General features: G+C 44.3%; 1 protein-coding gene and 1 long non-coding RNA gene across 2 annotated transcripts in view; one reads left to right on the top strand and one right to left on the bottom strand.

Moving 5' to 3' along the window:
- Window positions 1-5621: 5621 nt before the first annotated feature.
- LOC125802992 (uncharacterized) overlaps window positions 5622-15425 on the bottom strand; it is a 10660-nt gene continuing 856 nt past the window's right edge. Inside the window, exons 2-3 of the long non-coding RNA XR_007440042.1 lie at window positions 13078-13364; window positions 5622-5787 (exon numbers count right to left, since the gene is read on the bottom strand). This is a non-coding gene — a long non-coding RNA (uncharacterized LOC125802992). The remainder of the gene's footprint in view (window positions 5788-13077; window positions 13365-15425) is intronic.
- Window positions 12220-15425, top strand: part of si:dkey-191g9.5 (rap1 GTPase-GDP dissociation stimulator 1) — a 26954-nt gene continuing 23748 nt past the window's right edge. Inside the window, exon 1 of the mRNA XM_007258713.4 lies at window positions 12220-12897. Coding sequence (XP_007258775.3) covers window positions 12885-12897 — 13 coding nt within the window. The 5' untranslated portion in view covers window positions 12220-12884. The remainder of the gene's footprint in view (window positions 12898-15425) is intronic.

The raw sequence follows: 15425 nt of genomic DNA, 5'->3' as shown, positions 1-15425 counted from the left end.
CTCTCTAATGTCCAAAAATGACTTTTTAGCATTTTAACTAGCTTTGAAGCAATGCAGTGAGAATTTTGCATTCAGTAACAAGAGCATTGGTGAGATCAAGGTGCTGGATGATCACCACCTCACCTCATCCTCAACTCCCCAGATCATCTCAGAAACATAGGGTGGAGTGTCACTGTGCAGAGAACACAGTTCCACTCTATCTGTCACAGTTTAGCCTTTGTCTGTCTTCTGTTTCTCCCTCGTTTGGTCTCTTGTGCTCCTGCCCCTCTGTTTTCCTGTCAGTGTTCACAGCCATGTGCTATTGTTGTTGTTAGTATTTGTCTCCACCCTAGCTCCGCCCCAGCCCTGCCCTGTAGCATCAGTGTTCTCACCTGTGTCCTGTTTGTAACCCCGCCCCCTCGTCTTCCTAGCCCAGGTGTTTCTCACTCTCCTTATGTATTTAAGCCCGTCTGTTTGAATGTTCAGTGTCGAGTCTTTTGTATTTTGTATCCTTGTATCCTGGTATCCTTGCTGTCCGTTCGTATCCTTGCTGTATCCTAGTCTTAGTTTAGTGGTCTGTGTTTCTTAGTCTTTGTTCCAGTTTTATATTCTCCTTGCCTTGTTTTTTTGTATGTTTTTTGCGTTACCCGTGTTTTGTTTAATGTTCGATTTATCTTGTTAAATAAATAATTATCTTTGCACTTACGTCCTCCTCCTCCTTCACACCCCTCCGTCTCCAGCGTAACATAAGACTCGACCTAATCATGGACGTAGCAAAATGGAATGCCACGAGGAAGGCGGACCTGGAGTATCTCCGGTTTCTCGCGGAGCTAATTCGGGAGGATGAACCGCTCCCGGCGCCTCTGGAGAGTGTCGGCCCAGCTCCAGCTAAGCTAACTAGCATGTTAGCTCCACCGCACTCTCCAGCCCGGCCGACTTCCAGCTCTCCAGCTCGGCCGGCTTCCAGCTCTCCAGCGCGGCCGACTTCCAGCACTCCAGCGCGGCCGACTTCCAGCACTCCAGCGCGGCCGGCTTCCAGCTCTCCAGCGCGGCTGGCTTCCAGCACTCCAGCTCGGCCGGCTTCCAGCTCTCCAGCGCGGCCGACTTCCAGCACTCCAGCGCGGCCGGCTTCCAGCTCTCCAGCGCGGCTGGCTTCCAGATCTTCGACTCCGGCTCCGGAAGCAAGCTCCGGTCCGGTGTTCACAGCCACGCCCACTGCTGAATCTGCAGCTCCTGTCCGGATCTTGGCGGCAGCCGCACTCTCAGCTCCTGCTGAAGCGGCTTCTTCGCCAGCTGGACCCACCGCCTCTGTTTCAGCGCTGCCCGCGGCTCCCGCCGTCTCTGGATCAGCGCTGCCCACGGCTCCCGCCGCCTCTGTACCAGCGCTGCCCGCGGCTCCCGCCGCCTCTGTACCAGCGCTGCCCGCGGCTCCCGCCGCCTCTGTACCAGCGCTGCCCGCGGCTCCCGCCGCCTCTGTACCAGCGCTGCCCGCGGCTCCCGCCGCCTCTGTACCAGCGCTGCCCGCGGCTCCCGCCGCCTCTGTACCAGCGCTGCCCGCGGCTCCCGCCGCCTCTGAATCAGCGCTGCCTGCGGCTCCGGCCGCCTCTGACTCTGTGCCCGCGGCTCCGGCCGCCTCTGACTCTGTGCCCGCGGCTCCGGCCGCCTTTGACCCAGTTCCCGCGGCCCCGGCCGCCTCTGACCCAGTTCCCGCGGCCCCGGCCGCCTCTGACCCAGTTCCCGCGGCCCCGGCCGCCTCTGACCCAGTTCCCGCGGCCCCGGCCGCCTCTGACCCAGTTCCCGCGGCCCCGGCCGCCTCTGACCCAGTTCCCGCGGCCCCGGCCGCCTCTGACCCAGTTCCCGTGGCCCCGGCCGCCTCTGACTCTGTGCCCGCTGTTACCCCAGTTCATGTGCCTGGGGGTCCAGCCTCTGCTCCTGTGCCTACTCCCAGGTCACGAGCTCCTAGACCCGCCGCGCCTGCTCAAGCTGCACCCGCCGCGCCTGCTCAAGCTGCACCCGCCGCGCCTGCTCAAGCTGCACCCGCCGCGCCTGCTCAAGCTGCACCCGCCGCGCCTGCTCAAGCTGCACCCGCCGCGCCTGCTCAAGCTGCACCCGCCGCGCCTGCTCAAGCTGCACCCGCCGCGCCTGCTCAAGCTGCACCCGCCGCGCCTGCTCAAGCACCAGCAGCACCCGCTGCTACAGCCTCAGCTCCAGCTCAAGCACCAGCAGCACCCGCTGCTACAGCCTCAGCTCCAGCTCAAGCACCAGCAGCACCCGCTGCTACAGCCTCAGCTCCAGCTCAAGCACCAGCAGCACCCGCTGCTACAGCCACAGCTCCAGCTCCTGCACCTGCTGCCACAGCTCCAGCTCCTGCACCTGCTGCCACAGCTCCAGCTCCTGCACCTGCTGCCACAGCTCCAGCTCCAGCACCTGCTGCCACAGCTCCAGCTCCAGCACCTGCTGCCACAGCTCCAGCTCCAGCACCTGCTGCCACAGCTCCAGCACCTGCTGCCACAGCTCCAGCTCCAGCACCTGCTGCCACAGCTCCAGCTCCAGCACCTGCTGCCACAGCTCCAGCTCCTGCTGCCACAGCTCCAGCTCCAGCACCTGCTGCCACAGCTCCAGCACCTGCTGCCACAGCTCCAGCTCCAGCACCTGCTGCCACAGCTCCAGCTCCAGCACCTGCTGCCACAGCTCCAGCTCCTGCACCTGCTCCCGCGGCTCCGGCCGCCTCTGACCCTGTGCCCGCGGCTCCGGCCGCCTCTGACCCTGTGCCCGCGGCTCCGGCCGCCTCTGACCCTGTGCCCGCGGCTCCGGCCGCCTCTGACCCTGTGCCCGCGGCTCCGGCCGCCTCTGACCCTGTGCCCGCGGCTCCGGCCGCCTCTGACCCTGTGCCCGCGGCTCCGGCCGCCTCTGACCCTGTGCCCACTCCCAGAACTTTGTATGCCCCCCGGCCTATCCCCAGGCCTGCTCCCAGGTCACGGGCTCCTAGGCCCGCCCCAAGGCCCCCGGACCTCTGCCCAAGAACTGTGCCCAGGCTGGCCCCTCTAACTACCCCACAGACTTTAGCCAGTCCTGGGCATCCCCAAGTTTTGTTTGTTCCCGTGTCTCTCCCTGTCCTGGTCCCCGTGTCTGTGTTTGTTCCCGTTCCTGTCCCCGGTGGTTTTCCTGTTCCCGTCCCTGTCACTGTGTTTGTGTCCGTCCCTGTCCATGTATTGGTTCCAGTTCCCCTGTCCAGTTTTGTCCAGCCCCCTGTCCAGTCTCAGCCCCGTGTCCAGCCCTGTGTCCTGTCCCCTGTCCAGTCCCAGTCTCCGCTCCCTGTCCAGTCTCCGTCTCCTGTTCGGTCCCCTGTCCAGTCTCTGTCTCCTGTCCAGTCCCCTGTTCAGCCATGTGTCCTGTCCCCGTCCCAGTCTACATTCCAGTCTCCGTCCCATGTCAAGTTCCCTGCCCGGTCTACGTCTCCTGTCCAGTTTCCATTCCCTGTCCAGTCCTCTGTCCAGTCTCCGTTCATGTCCCCGGTCCAGTCCCTGTTCCCTCTCTCTCGGCGCCTCTGGAAGTGGCGCCGTTGAGGGGGGGTAATGTCACAGTTTAGCCTTTGTCTGTCTTCTGTTTCTCCCTCGTTTGGTCTCTTGTGCTCCTGCCCCTCTGTTTTCCTGTCAGTGTTCACAGCCATGTGCTATTGTTGTTGTTAGTATTTGTCTCCACCCTAGCTCCGCCCCAGCCCTGCCCTGTAGCATCAGTGTTCTCACCTGTGTCCTGTTTGTAACCCCGCCCCCTCGTCTTCCTAGCCCAGGTGTTTCTCACTCTCCTTATGTATTTAAGCCCGTCTGTTTGAATGTTCAGTGTCGAGTCTTTTGTATTTTGTATCCTTGTATCCTGGTATCCTTGCTGTCCGTTCGTATCCTTGCTGTATCCTAGTCTTAGTTTAGTGGTCTGTGTTTCTTAGTCTTTGTTCCAGTTTTATATTCTCCTTGCCTTGTTTTTTTGTATGTTTTTTGCGTTACCCGTGTTTTGTTTAATGTTCGATTTATCTTGTTAAATAAATAATTATCTTTGCACTTACGTCCTCCTCCTCCTTCACACCCCTCCGTCTCCAGCGTAACACTATCCCTGACTGGCAATAAGTTCATATTTGTGCTGTGTGTGCATTTGCACATCTGTGTCAACAAGGGATGCAACTTAAAGTAGCTGAATGCATTCATTAGAAGGAGCTTCCACAAGCATTTAGACATTATTTGTATATTTTTTATTTGTTATAATAATAAATTGCGAAATTATTCTGCGATTATTGTATTTTCTATTTTGTTTATTTATGTTGTTCCTTTACTTTATATCCTCCAGGTATACTTTATTGCATTAAAGACAATATATTGTCAATATTATGAAAAACCTTCATATCTCTTAAACAGAAATTGCAACATTTACAGGAGAAAAGAAAAAAAACATTGTAACTTTTAGTTGAAATATACAATTTCAATTCATTCTGGAGTATTTCCATTGGTCTATTCATCATGAACTTTAGAACAATATAAAAAGGTACATGGTTTTGTGTGAAAGTCACAATACGAAGATATTATTGTTGTTGTTGTTGTCATCTTTATAACATTATCTATGGTTCTTCTCAATCCTACTGTTGGTGGCTGCCTGCCATGTACATTTTAGTCTTTTTCCTGCTTTATCACACCATCTAACCTTCTGAAATAACCCTTGTTAGTAAGCTGATTAGCTGAACCAGTTGCATTTGGAAAAAGGAAAGCACTAAATGTACAGAGCAGTGGGACTCCAGGACCAGGGTTGAGAAACAGTGAAAAGGGGCACTACTGGGGGCTCCACTGTGACAGACAGGATGACACCTGTGGCATGCTCACTATTTAACAGTGTATCTCAACCAGATAGGTCATGGAAAGACAATGACACTGATGTAGAATTATTTCAGACAGTTCATAAATAGCACTATACTGGTAAATGCCTTGTGTGGCTTTGTTTTTTTAAAAAAATATGATCATAAGCTAGGTAAAACTATGAATATAATACATAGAATGTTCTTATCACATGTATCAGAGAATACGTGAGCAGATTGGCTCATTAATATGGGTAAAGCTTAGTGAATGGTTCAATATGGCTGATGATTTGTGTTGTCTGGGATTCATAAATTAATGAGGACTCTGGGGACCTGGGTTCTACAGGGAGGTTAGATATGTAAACATGTTCAAAAGCAGTTAGTGACTCACATTCTGTTTGATTATAGGTTGAAGCTTCTTCTGTTTTATCTTGGTTTGACCAGAACACTGATATTATGCACTTGATTTTATAAGATTTTATACAGCCCTTTCTGTAAGACCATCAGTAATAGCACTGTCTGGACTCAAGTGCAGTTTAATGACATTCTGAATTTCATTAGGAAGTCCTTGATTGAAGCCTTTGTTGTTTTTATTACCTTGACTTCTTTCATGTCACACTTCTCATACATAAGAGATCTCTGCAAATAAGGCTCTATTTGGTGATTAATATTCAGCGATGGATTTAGACTGCATTATGATAAAACGCCGGTCTCCATGGCGGGAGAGCTCCTGAGGGACGTGCAGGGTTCCTAGGGTGAAAAGCTGCTGAATATTTTATGAAGATGCTGAGGTGGGGGGGGGGGGGGGGGGGCGTTGGGTTGAGTTGGCATAAGAGGCTAAGCTGGCAGAACTGGACGTCTCCCTTCCTCTCTCTCTGTCTCTCTTTCTTTCTCTCTCTCTCTGTCTTTCTTTCTCTCTGTGTCTATCACTCTCTCTGGACCCCCTATTGATTTCAGGCACACCATCACAGCTGTCAAGTACAGGAAAAGACCCAGAGGAATACAATTTATGGACACACACTCACAAACACACACACACACAAAAACATGCGATCAGACACAGATTTACTAGCTTTTTATAATTACTCATAAAGATTCATCACTTGTTTCGCATAAGTCCATTACTAACTCACTGTAGCAACAATTTTGTGACACTACATAATATGCATTTAGGTTACGTGTATGTACTATTCGTATATGCTGTAAATGACAACTTACCTTGAACTGTAAATATAACTGTCTAAATTTCTTAAACTGATAACTATTTGGACCATGCTAATTTGCAAGTACAAATAGTATTGGCAACTGAAATGTAATACATTATATGGACAAATTAATTGGTTCTTCCAAAGTCAAAGGTATTAAAAAAGAGTTTATCTTGCTTTTCTTTTGGTTCAAGTTAATGCTTAGGCCTGTCATGATAATTACATAACTACTTCATCTTTTCGCACAACATATGGACATGACGTTAATACTTTTTTTGCTGACAGTGATATTGTCACATGTATGTTTGTTATACATACATATAATATTTTCCATTGTTTTACCAGTGACTGCATCTACTGCAGTGGACAGCAGTGCAGTGCTATTGGGTGCAATTGTATTTTTATGCGGTTATATCATTATTACTATTATTATTACTATAACAGTGGCAATCAACGGTCTTAAAAAGTAAAAAATAATGTCCTTTTATCGCAATAATTTCTGGGACAATATATCATGTTATTGTGACAGGCCTATTTATGCTGGATGATCACCCCCTCACCCCCGTTTACCCACAACTCCCTAACTAATACAGCTCAACTCAAAAGTATTAGATGGAGCACCATCATTCTGGAAAACACAGTTCTACTGCTCCACAGCTCAATGCTGGGGGCAATGTACACCTCAACCTCAGCCTGGCATTAGGCATGGTGCCAACAGATTAATGATTTTCTGCTCAAGAGTCCTATTCTATTGGCAATACTTCTCTGCAGGTACCTAGAAACTGTCTTTGTACTGTTATGTCTGTAGTGTGTGAGTGTACTGAGCCTTGCCACAGCATATTGAATAATTTGAATGAATTGATCAGTTGAACTAATTTAAATTGAATTGAATTTCCTCAGCACTTTAACACAATGTACTAGAAGATAAAAATAATGCCTTATAATCATATTCTAGCTGATTGGTGTTCATATTTGAGTCTTTCCCTTTTTACACTAGGCTTTCTCCTTGGTAACTGACAGCGTGACAGTGTTTCCGGGCGCTGTGATCGTTATAAATCAGCTTACTTTATTCTATCTGTTTAATTTCCCACCGGTACAGTGGATTGACGTCATCAGACAATGTCAAAGTTTAGAGAGGAAGAAAATTGAGTGTTTGTCTCTGGGGCATAAAAGCGTATGGGCAGGAAAAGAGGAGAGGAAGAAAGCGAGAGAGAGAGAGAGAGAGAGAGAGAGAGAGAGAGAGAGAAAGAGAGAATGTCTAGGCCAGAGAAGCACTGTCTGGGATTTTGAATTGATTAAATGCAGGGCGAATCCATTAGCTAATGAAGTCTGTCTGGACAGGAGAATTACCTCACCAGTTTGTCCCATCTCTTTTGACTGAGCTTTTACACTGTTTTATGGTATTTGCTTTTGTGGTCTGTTACATCTGACTGTTACATCTTATTTTTTTTTTTCAATCAGAAATTATCATATTCAAATGTAAAGCATAAAAACACAAGGAAAAAAAACAGAGGCAGCATCTCCCCAGTGCTCCTATTTTTTCTTACAGACTGGCACAAGTCTAATTGCCTCATTTATCTTAAAGGAGTCTCTTTACTCTGCATTAACTTGAGTAATCTGAAAATAGGGACTAGGTGTGGTAAATGCTGTGCATCCAACACAGTCTCAGAAAAAATATAAAAAGGCTTTATTAACATATATAACATGTATTTTTATGTTCTAATGAGGGAAGCACTGGATTTTTTTTCATACTTTTCTGGCCTCCCACATTCCTCCACTTCCTCTAATGACTACATTTCCCATAAGTTTGCCACCTGAATTCTAATCACCTTCACCTGTTTTCTATCATCACTTTCTAAGACAGTTTGCTCTGGAGCACAGACGCGTACAGATTCTGCAGCTTTTACTGCTCCCAGCAATATGTGAATAATATTACCCTTATAAAGCAGCAGACAAGAGGTCTATGTGAACTAAAGTGAAAAAGCTAAGCTACTGGTTGCTCTCGTGCTTCTTTTTCAGGATATTTTGCTTCATGCTTTCCATGTAATTAGATTGCTCTTAATCACATTTTCCAAAAATCTGGTTTTGCTTAGTAAATCAATTATTGGTATCACATGTATTTAATGTGAAAGAGGAACGCTTATCCGTTTCCTGCGATCTAAAAATGATAAAAGCAGCACTCACCGAATTCAATTTAAGTGAAAGTCAAACATACGATTATTATCTTGAGCTCTGATTGGCTGTATTAAATATAATAATGAATTTGGCAGTATTTTGAAAACATCCAAATACACCCATTGTAGAGTGAACCCAGAGAGCTGAATGACTCTTCTGGTGAGGTCAGCTGAGTTTATAAATATGAAGAAGGCTTTGATGCCGTAACACACTGGTTGAGTGTGTGTATTTATTTAGGAGTAAAGCCACAGTAAAGGGTGGGAGGGGGACAGCACAGTCTCTGTTTGACAGGACAGCTGAGGCTGATTGTGTGATAACACACACCCACACACACTGGCGGAAAATTTCTGTGGGATGTGGGATGGTTTCTAATCATCACATTCTTTATTATTGAGGTTTTTGGCTAAAATATTTACAACACACAGATCAGAATAAGAATTTCATCAGAACTAGAAAAGAAAAATGGATAAAATATGTATCAGAAAAGCCAGTATGCATTTTCTTCCTTTTAATAATTATATTGCTTGGTTTAATGTTTTATATTATTGACATACTAGACCTTAGACTTCATAAAAATATGTTCGGCCAAATGTTCATCCCTGCACACAACCACACATATAATTATATTATTATATTGTTAGCTATTCATTTTCAGAATTTTGTAACCCAATTAGAGAAACTACAGAAACAGAAACTACTTTAAAATAAGGATCTGGAAAGAAAATTATGCCTGACAGACCAGTCTTTAGAATTTATGTATATATGTAGAATACATGTATCTCATTTTTTTTTTAAAGTAAGACAAAAGAAGCAGCTGAAGAGGAGTAGTGGTGCCCTCACATCGGAGAGTGACAGAGAGGTAATGGTGGGTTTCACTGTTTACACATTATATTTATTTATATAAAACCTATATGTATCTACGTCATACATGTACATGTAAATAAATGACTTATATTTATATATTAATATGTGTACATATAACCTATATGTATGTATGTTAAAATGTATATTTAATTTACATGTATATATGTTAAAATGTGTTTAAAATTTCAAGTATATGTATATGTGCTATGATGTGTATGTATGTTCAAATGTGTATATACAACATTTAACACATATATAATATTTTTGGTAATTGTTTGGTAATACAATTTTGGTAATTTGTTGTATATACAACATTTAACACATATGTAACAAATATGGAAATTTTAATGTAGTTCCTACATTAAAATACATTGTGATAAAATTTATTTCAAATATCAGCAGTCAACAAATAATTTCAGGTATCAAAACCTGGATCATTACACTGACAACAAGCTTCTGCTAATGTTTTTTTAATATCAGTTAACCACCCAAGAACCGCAAGAAAACAAATAATAACCTCACAGCACCACCTGCTGGCTTACTGTTATAATGCTATAATAGAACAACACTCTCTCTCTCTTTCTTTCACCCCTCCACTTATTCTTGGCTCTTTCTACACCTTTCTAAAATATTTTGCTGCCTTTCTCTTATGCAGTCTTGCATGTGTGATGCTGATCGGTCAGTAACTGGGTTTGGATATACACTATTTATGAAATGCTTTTGGCTTTTATTATAAAACATATGTCAAGTGCAGGGCTAACACACATTGTATCATATAAACACATGTTTAACATACAAAAACAGGACAGTTTTACAACAAAATGTTTGAAAGCATTTCCCTTTAAAACAGGCGTGTAATGGTATATACAGGACATTTCCATGTGAATGGTTCTCTATAGCACCAAAATATATTCCATGATTCAATGTACAATGTACTGTTACAAATGAAATAACTTTTTTTCAGCGTTATAAAAAGCCAATTTTTAGAACTTATGAACATATGGTTACGGTTACAGGTTAGTGCAGAATTCAGTGCATTAACTCATTTGTCTATTATAATGCCTTCTGGAAATCTGTGATAGAAAGAAAGAGAAAGTGAGGGAGAGTTTTAAGAGAGAGAGTGTATGTGTGTGCGTGTGTGTGTGAGAGAGAGAGAGAGAGAGAGAGAGAGCAAGAGAGAGAGAGTAAAAAAAAACCTTTTCAGTCTTTCACAATCCTGTGTCTCACTATTATAATGTGTTCTATAATTTTATGGACCCTAATGACAGCTGCTGCCACCTGCAGGCCATTAAAACAGAACTGGGGTTCCTCAATACCAGTTGGAAACACCAGTCTGTTTTTTGTAATTACAGCAGCCAAGAGAACCGTAATTACAGAACATGATGCACTGCTGCTGTACTGCTCCGTTAATGAGCACATGGAATTGTAATCTATTGACTGAGAGAGAATGAGAGAGTATTGCTTAGCATGCACATGTTTCATTTATTATTTATAAGTGACTATGGCTTCAGCCGTAATTAAACCACTGTGCTGAAGAAATCAATAGATTTGTACATAGCATCAAATCTATAAATCAATCAGTCAGTCTGTTGCAGCCCATTTTTTGTTCACAAAACACTGCAAACGAAGGAAAAGGGGGCTGGGTGACAGGCAACATAGATGGTGGTCATTTAGCTAAAATTTCTGTCCTGCTTTTCTCAGTCTAATGATGCATGTCGAAGATGCATTTCCAGCAGCCAATGATCTCTCACCAAGTAGAACACTACCCAAACGTAGCCCCTGAAATGCTTTTTATAGGAGAGTGGGGGAAGCAATATTATGCCCTCTTGTGGCTAGACCCAGTGTCTAATCAAACCACACCTGTGATCATTTACATATCTGCTTTAGGTGTATCTACATGCTAAGCTGATTGAGGGAATAATCTGTTACTAGGGGTGGGAATCGTTTACTATCTCACGATTCGATTCGATTCCGATTTTGGGGGCCACGATTCGATTCAAAATCGATTTTTGATTCAAAACGATTTGAATTATAAAAATTTCTGCTTCTGGCTTATGAATCTTATTGAAAAAAAACCCTCCATAATATACACTGGTCCTGGAGCAGGTAATGTGTTACAAAAACAATAAAATGTGCAGGAATGTGGGACAGAGGAATCACTGGGATATCACAATGACGTTAATGAACAATAAATAAATAATAAATAACACTGCTTTATTACCAGGCTACTAGCGGTGGTGTGTAGGTGACGCTGCTGGGCTGATGTGATGATAGCAGTGGAGCGCTAAAGTTCAGGAGCAGCTGCTGATTAACTAGTTAATTTAAGGTCGTTGTATTTCTTCAGAAAGGGGGCAGGAGGTGGAGAAATTAATTCATATGGTCCATTCCTTAATTCCTCTGTGATGAGGAGCTGAAATTAGCTCTGATTAGCTTATTGTATTTTTCCGTTCCGCCTTAAATGCTGCAGCCCGCTGCCACCTGTAGCGTTATTTAAGGTGGAACTGGAAAGTTAGCTAGTTAGCTAGCTAACAGTTACTGAAACTAACTACTAGCGATCTTTTTTATGCTTGTTATGAAGCATTCTGCCATAAAACATTGAAACTACACGTTAATCTAATGTAATATAGTGCTTGTTCTGCCATCTTACCGGTGATTCTCAAACACCTACGCTCTGTGTGTGTCTGGAAGATCTCCGTTTGAAAGGACAAGCGCTATCCCCAGGGTTGCCAGGTCCAACAAAAATACCCAGCCCAAAATCAGTCTAAAACCCGCCCCTCAGAATCGATTTTGGGACATTTTAAATCGATTCTGAATCGTAGTAAATGAGAATCAAGATTCTTATGTGAATCGATTTTTTGGCACACCTCTATCTGTTACCCTCTTATTTCATTCATTTATAGCACCATTAGCATTAGTGTGAATTGCAATCAATCTCTATGGACCACTGCTGTCCCTGGTGCTGATATGAAGCATGTGTGTGTGTTGTAAAGGTGCATGGATGAGGATCACTGCTGAGTGCCTGAAGGTTGTGTTTCAGCTCTGGCAATGTCTGCAGGCTAATTGTCAACTGATGAGCTTTGAGCAGCTTTAGGATTTAGAGAGTATTATAAGCAGTGAGAGAGAGAGGGAGGGAGGGAGAGAGAGAGAGAGCGAGGGAGGGAGAGAGACTGCCTTTACATGAGAGAAGAAGAGAGAGAGAGAGAGTGGGGGAGGGAGTGTAAAAGAGGAGTGAGTGAAAGAGATAAGAGAAGAGGGAGAGAGACTGTGTGTGTGTGTTTGGAGAAGAAGTGGTGAATGGGAACACAGTAAAACGGTGGCCAGGGAGAGAGGAGAAAACGAGGAAAAGGAAGAGAAAAAGAAAGGCTGGGTGGATATAGAGTGTGTGGGGAAAAGGGAGTGAGGGAGAGACAGAAAGGCAGAGAGAGAGAAAGAGAGAGAGATAGAGAGAGAGAGAGAAAGTGTGTGGGAAACAAACACTGAAAGACATTATCGTGAAACAGAGGAAAAGAGAGAGTGAGGAAAAAGAGAGAGAGGGAATGTGTGTGGAGGAATGCGCACACATGCATCAGTGGACAGGATCGGTGCGGGTGTGCTGACTCAAGAGCATCTAGAGGCTGGAGTCTGCTGTCCTGCCTGAGGGAGAACTGCCCCTTTTCTTATACACACACACACACACACAGTCCACACGCAGCTGCAGAAAGAGTGTGTGTGTGAGAGAGAGAGAGAGAGAGAGAGAGAGAGAGAGGGAGAGAGAGAGAGAGAGAGAGAGAGACAGACAGACAAACACAGGGAAACACTGAGGAAGACTCAGTCTGCCAGGAACCATGTCAGATATGGGTGAGTACCTAAACATGCTTTATCTGTCTATCAGTTCATTTCTATAATACTCCAGCCCAGAGTTAATGTGCTTAGCAGCGTGTCTGTCTGTCTGTCTCATGCCACGGATCTGATGCTCTGTATATGTGTGTGTGTGTGTGTGTATGTGTCCATGTGTGTGTATGTGTTTTATAAACGTACCATCTGAGAATATCCGCAGCTCGCATCAACCACCTCAGACTGCTTCTGTTTTCCTTCAGCCTCATCATGAAAAGGTCACATTCCAGTTGTGATAGCTGCCCAGGTGGGCGTGGTGGTGGGGGTTCTACTGGGGGGGAGTTTAGCTTTAGCCTGTAAGAGTGTTTAAAGTGGGCCATGCTGAGAGCCAGCCTGCCCTGGCTAATGACATCCTCAGGGGGCTCTGTCACTCACTCACTTTCATCCTCCTCAAGTCCATCTTCGTGGCAGTGGAATAAAAAGGCTGAGATCTGTGAAAAGAGAAAAGAGGGGGAAGATGTTGAGCGTAGGAGATTTGATGTATTAAGAGCCTGCTGTGATATTGAAGTTGTATCCTAATTGCCCTCCTGCTCTGTATTTCTATTTTCACTCTTCTTACGGAGGATTATCAGGGTGATTACGTTCTCTCACTGTCTCTGTCTCTCAGACTCAGACTCTCTCTCTCTCTCTCTCTCTCTTCTTGGCTTTATGTGTCTCACATTCTGATTCTGCCTTGTGAATGGTAAAGCAATGAGCATACATGGATTTGGGACTGTATATATATTTATACAAATTCCCAAAGTTTAACCCTATCCCTATTTAACCCAAATCAAACTAAATGAAATGTACTATACTGATGCTGCAAAGTAGATTCCAGATTGAAGAACATATACAAATATTACAAGAAAAATGTCCCTCTATACTGGAGGAAGAAACCTTGGGAGGAACCAAGACCCACATCCTTCTCTGGTCAGATACCAAATTTAAATCATTGGTAAAATGTCACTGTACTATCATATAAGTCATGTAATTTGTTATGCTCTGGTGTACTGATATAATATTATATCATAAAGGTGTTGGTAAGAATATTAACAATAATGAAAATGGATAATGGCAATATTATTAATAACTGCAATTTAAACAATATATAGTTAAAGTTCATGTAAGCTGTAATATAATAGATATTAGAAGGGTGGGCAACAAGTTTAAGGTAGGTGGCAGTAGCTGAAAGGTGGGCAGCTGGTATGTGGTCGGTTACAGAAGAGCCTGACATTTGAATGTCCATCAATGTCAGTCCAGGCAGATGGCCAGTTATTAACTCAGAAAAGGTGCTATTCTGCTATTAATTATGCTTAACAATTCAAATGTAATCATGGCAAGACAATGTGAATTTTGGGAAGGCTTAATAGTGGGTGCCAGATGGATGGGATATTGCATTTCTGGAGTTGTGCAGACATTTAACATTTATTGATCTACAGTGTCATGTGTGTACTGTCAAGTTTCAGTACGAACAAATAATTAAGTCACATTCAGTGCCTATCCCGGAGGTTAGGGCAGCATCCTTTAGGTTCCATATGACCTTAAAAAAATCACGGGACACATAGCTCATCCCATGTGCCATGATTTGGACGATTCATCATGGCAGAGTATTAACATACAAAAAAAAGAATACATTTAATATTAATTTTCCAATCACATGTTCATTACACTAATTAAGCTTTCTGCAGATGTCATGCTCCAGAAATCATGTCACATATATGTAAGCATTTCATGACTGATGGACCAATACAATTGGTCAAAATCTCAAAATAAAATGTTAATTTCATGAACTTTATTAACCTACATACATACACACAAACACTATAATTCATAAAATGCTTTTTATCTCCTGTAAAGTTGCACTGCTAGGTTTTTCATGACATGTTCCATGATACGCAGACAGAAATCATTTTCCATCTGCCTGATATTCATCTCCTTTCATTCTGGCACCTCAGACAGAGAAAGGTGTTATTGTGTGATGTCTCGGTGATAAGTGTAAAGTGGAATATTTCAGATGGATGGCTGTGCGGTGTATTGAGAGGAACAAAACAATTTCTGCTTCATTTACTCTTCGAAATACCTGCCATGAGGAACTGCTTGAATGGCAACCCAATTCTCATTCTTAATAAACCAAATCTCATTCAGGGTCATGCATCACACAAAGTAAACACTTTTACCTAAAGAAACTAAAAAGCTCCACTTTGGAGGGAAATTGTAAAGAAAGACAGCCATATACACCATACACAGATGAAATTTGGCCTTCTCCTTTTACCCATCCTTGCAGTAAATACACACAAGTGAGGTATACTCAGAACAAACACACAGTGACACAGTGAGAGCACGTGCCCAGAGCGGTGGGCAGCCATTGCTGCAGTTCCAGCAGAGCAGTGAGGGTGATGGGCTTTGCTCAAAAGCTCAGCAGTGGTGGCCTGCAAAATCCGGGTATCGAACCCACAACCTTGTAGTTGATGTCCCAGTGCTCTAACTGCTGAGCCACCACTGCCCACAACAAC

Source organism: Astyanax mexicanus, chromosome 7 (assembly GCF_023375975.1).
Source record: "Astyanax mexicanus isolate ESR-SI-001 chromosome 7, AstMex3_surface, whole genome shotgun sequence".
NCBI classification, from domain to species: Eukaryota; Metazoa; Chordata; class Actinopteri; order Characiformes; family Acestrorhamphidae; genus Astyanax; species Astyanax mexicanus.
This window is presented reverse-complemented; position numbering and strand designations above follow the sequence as displayed.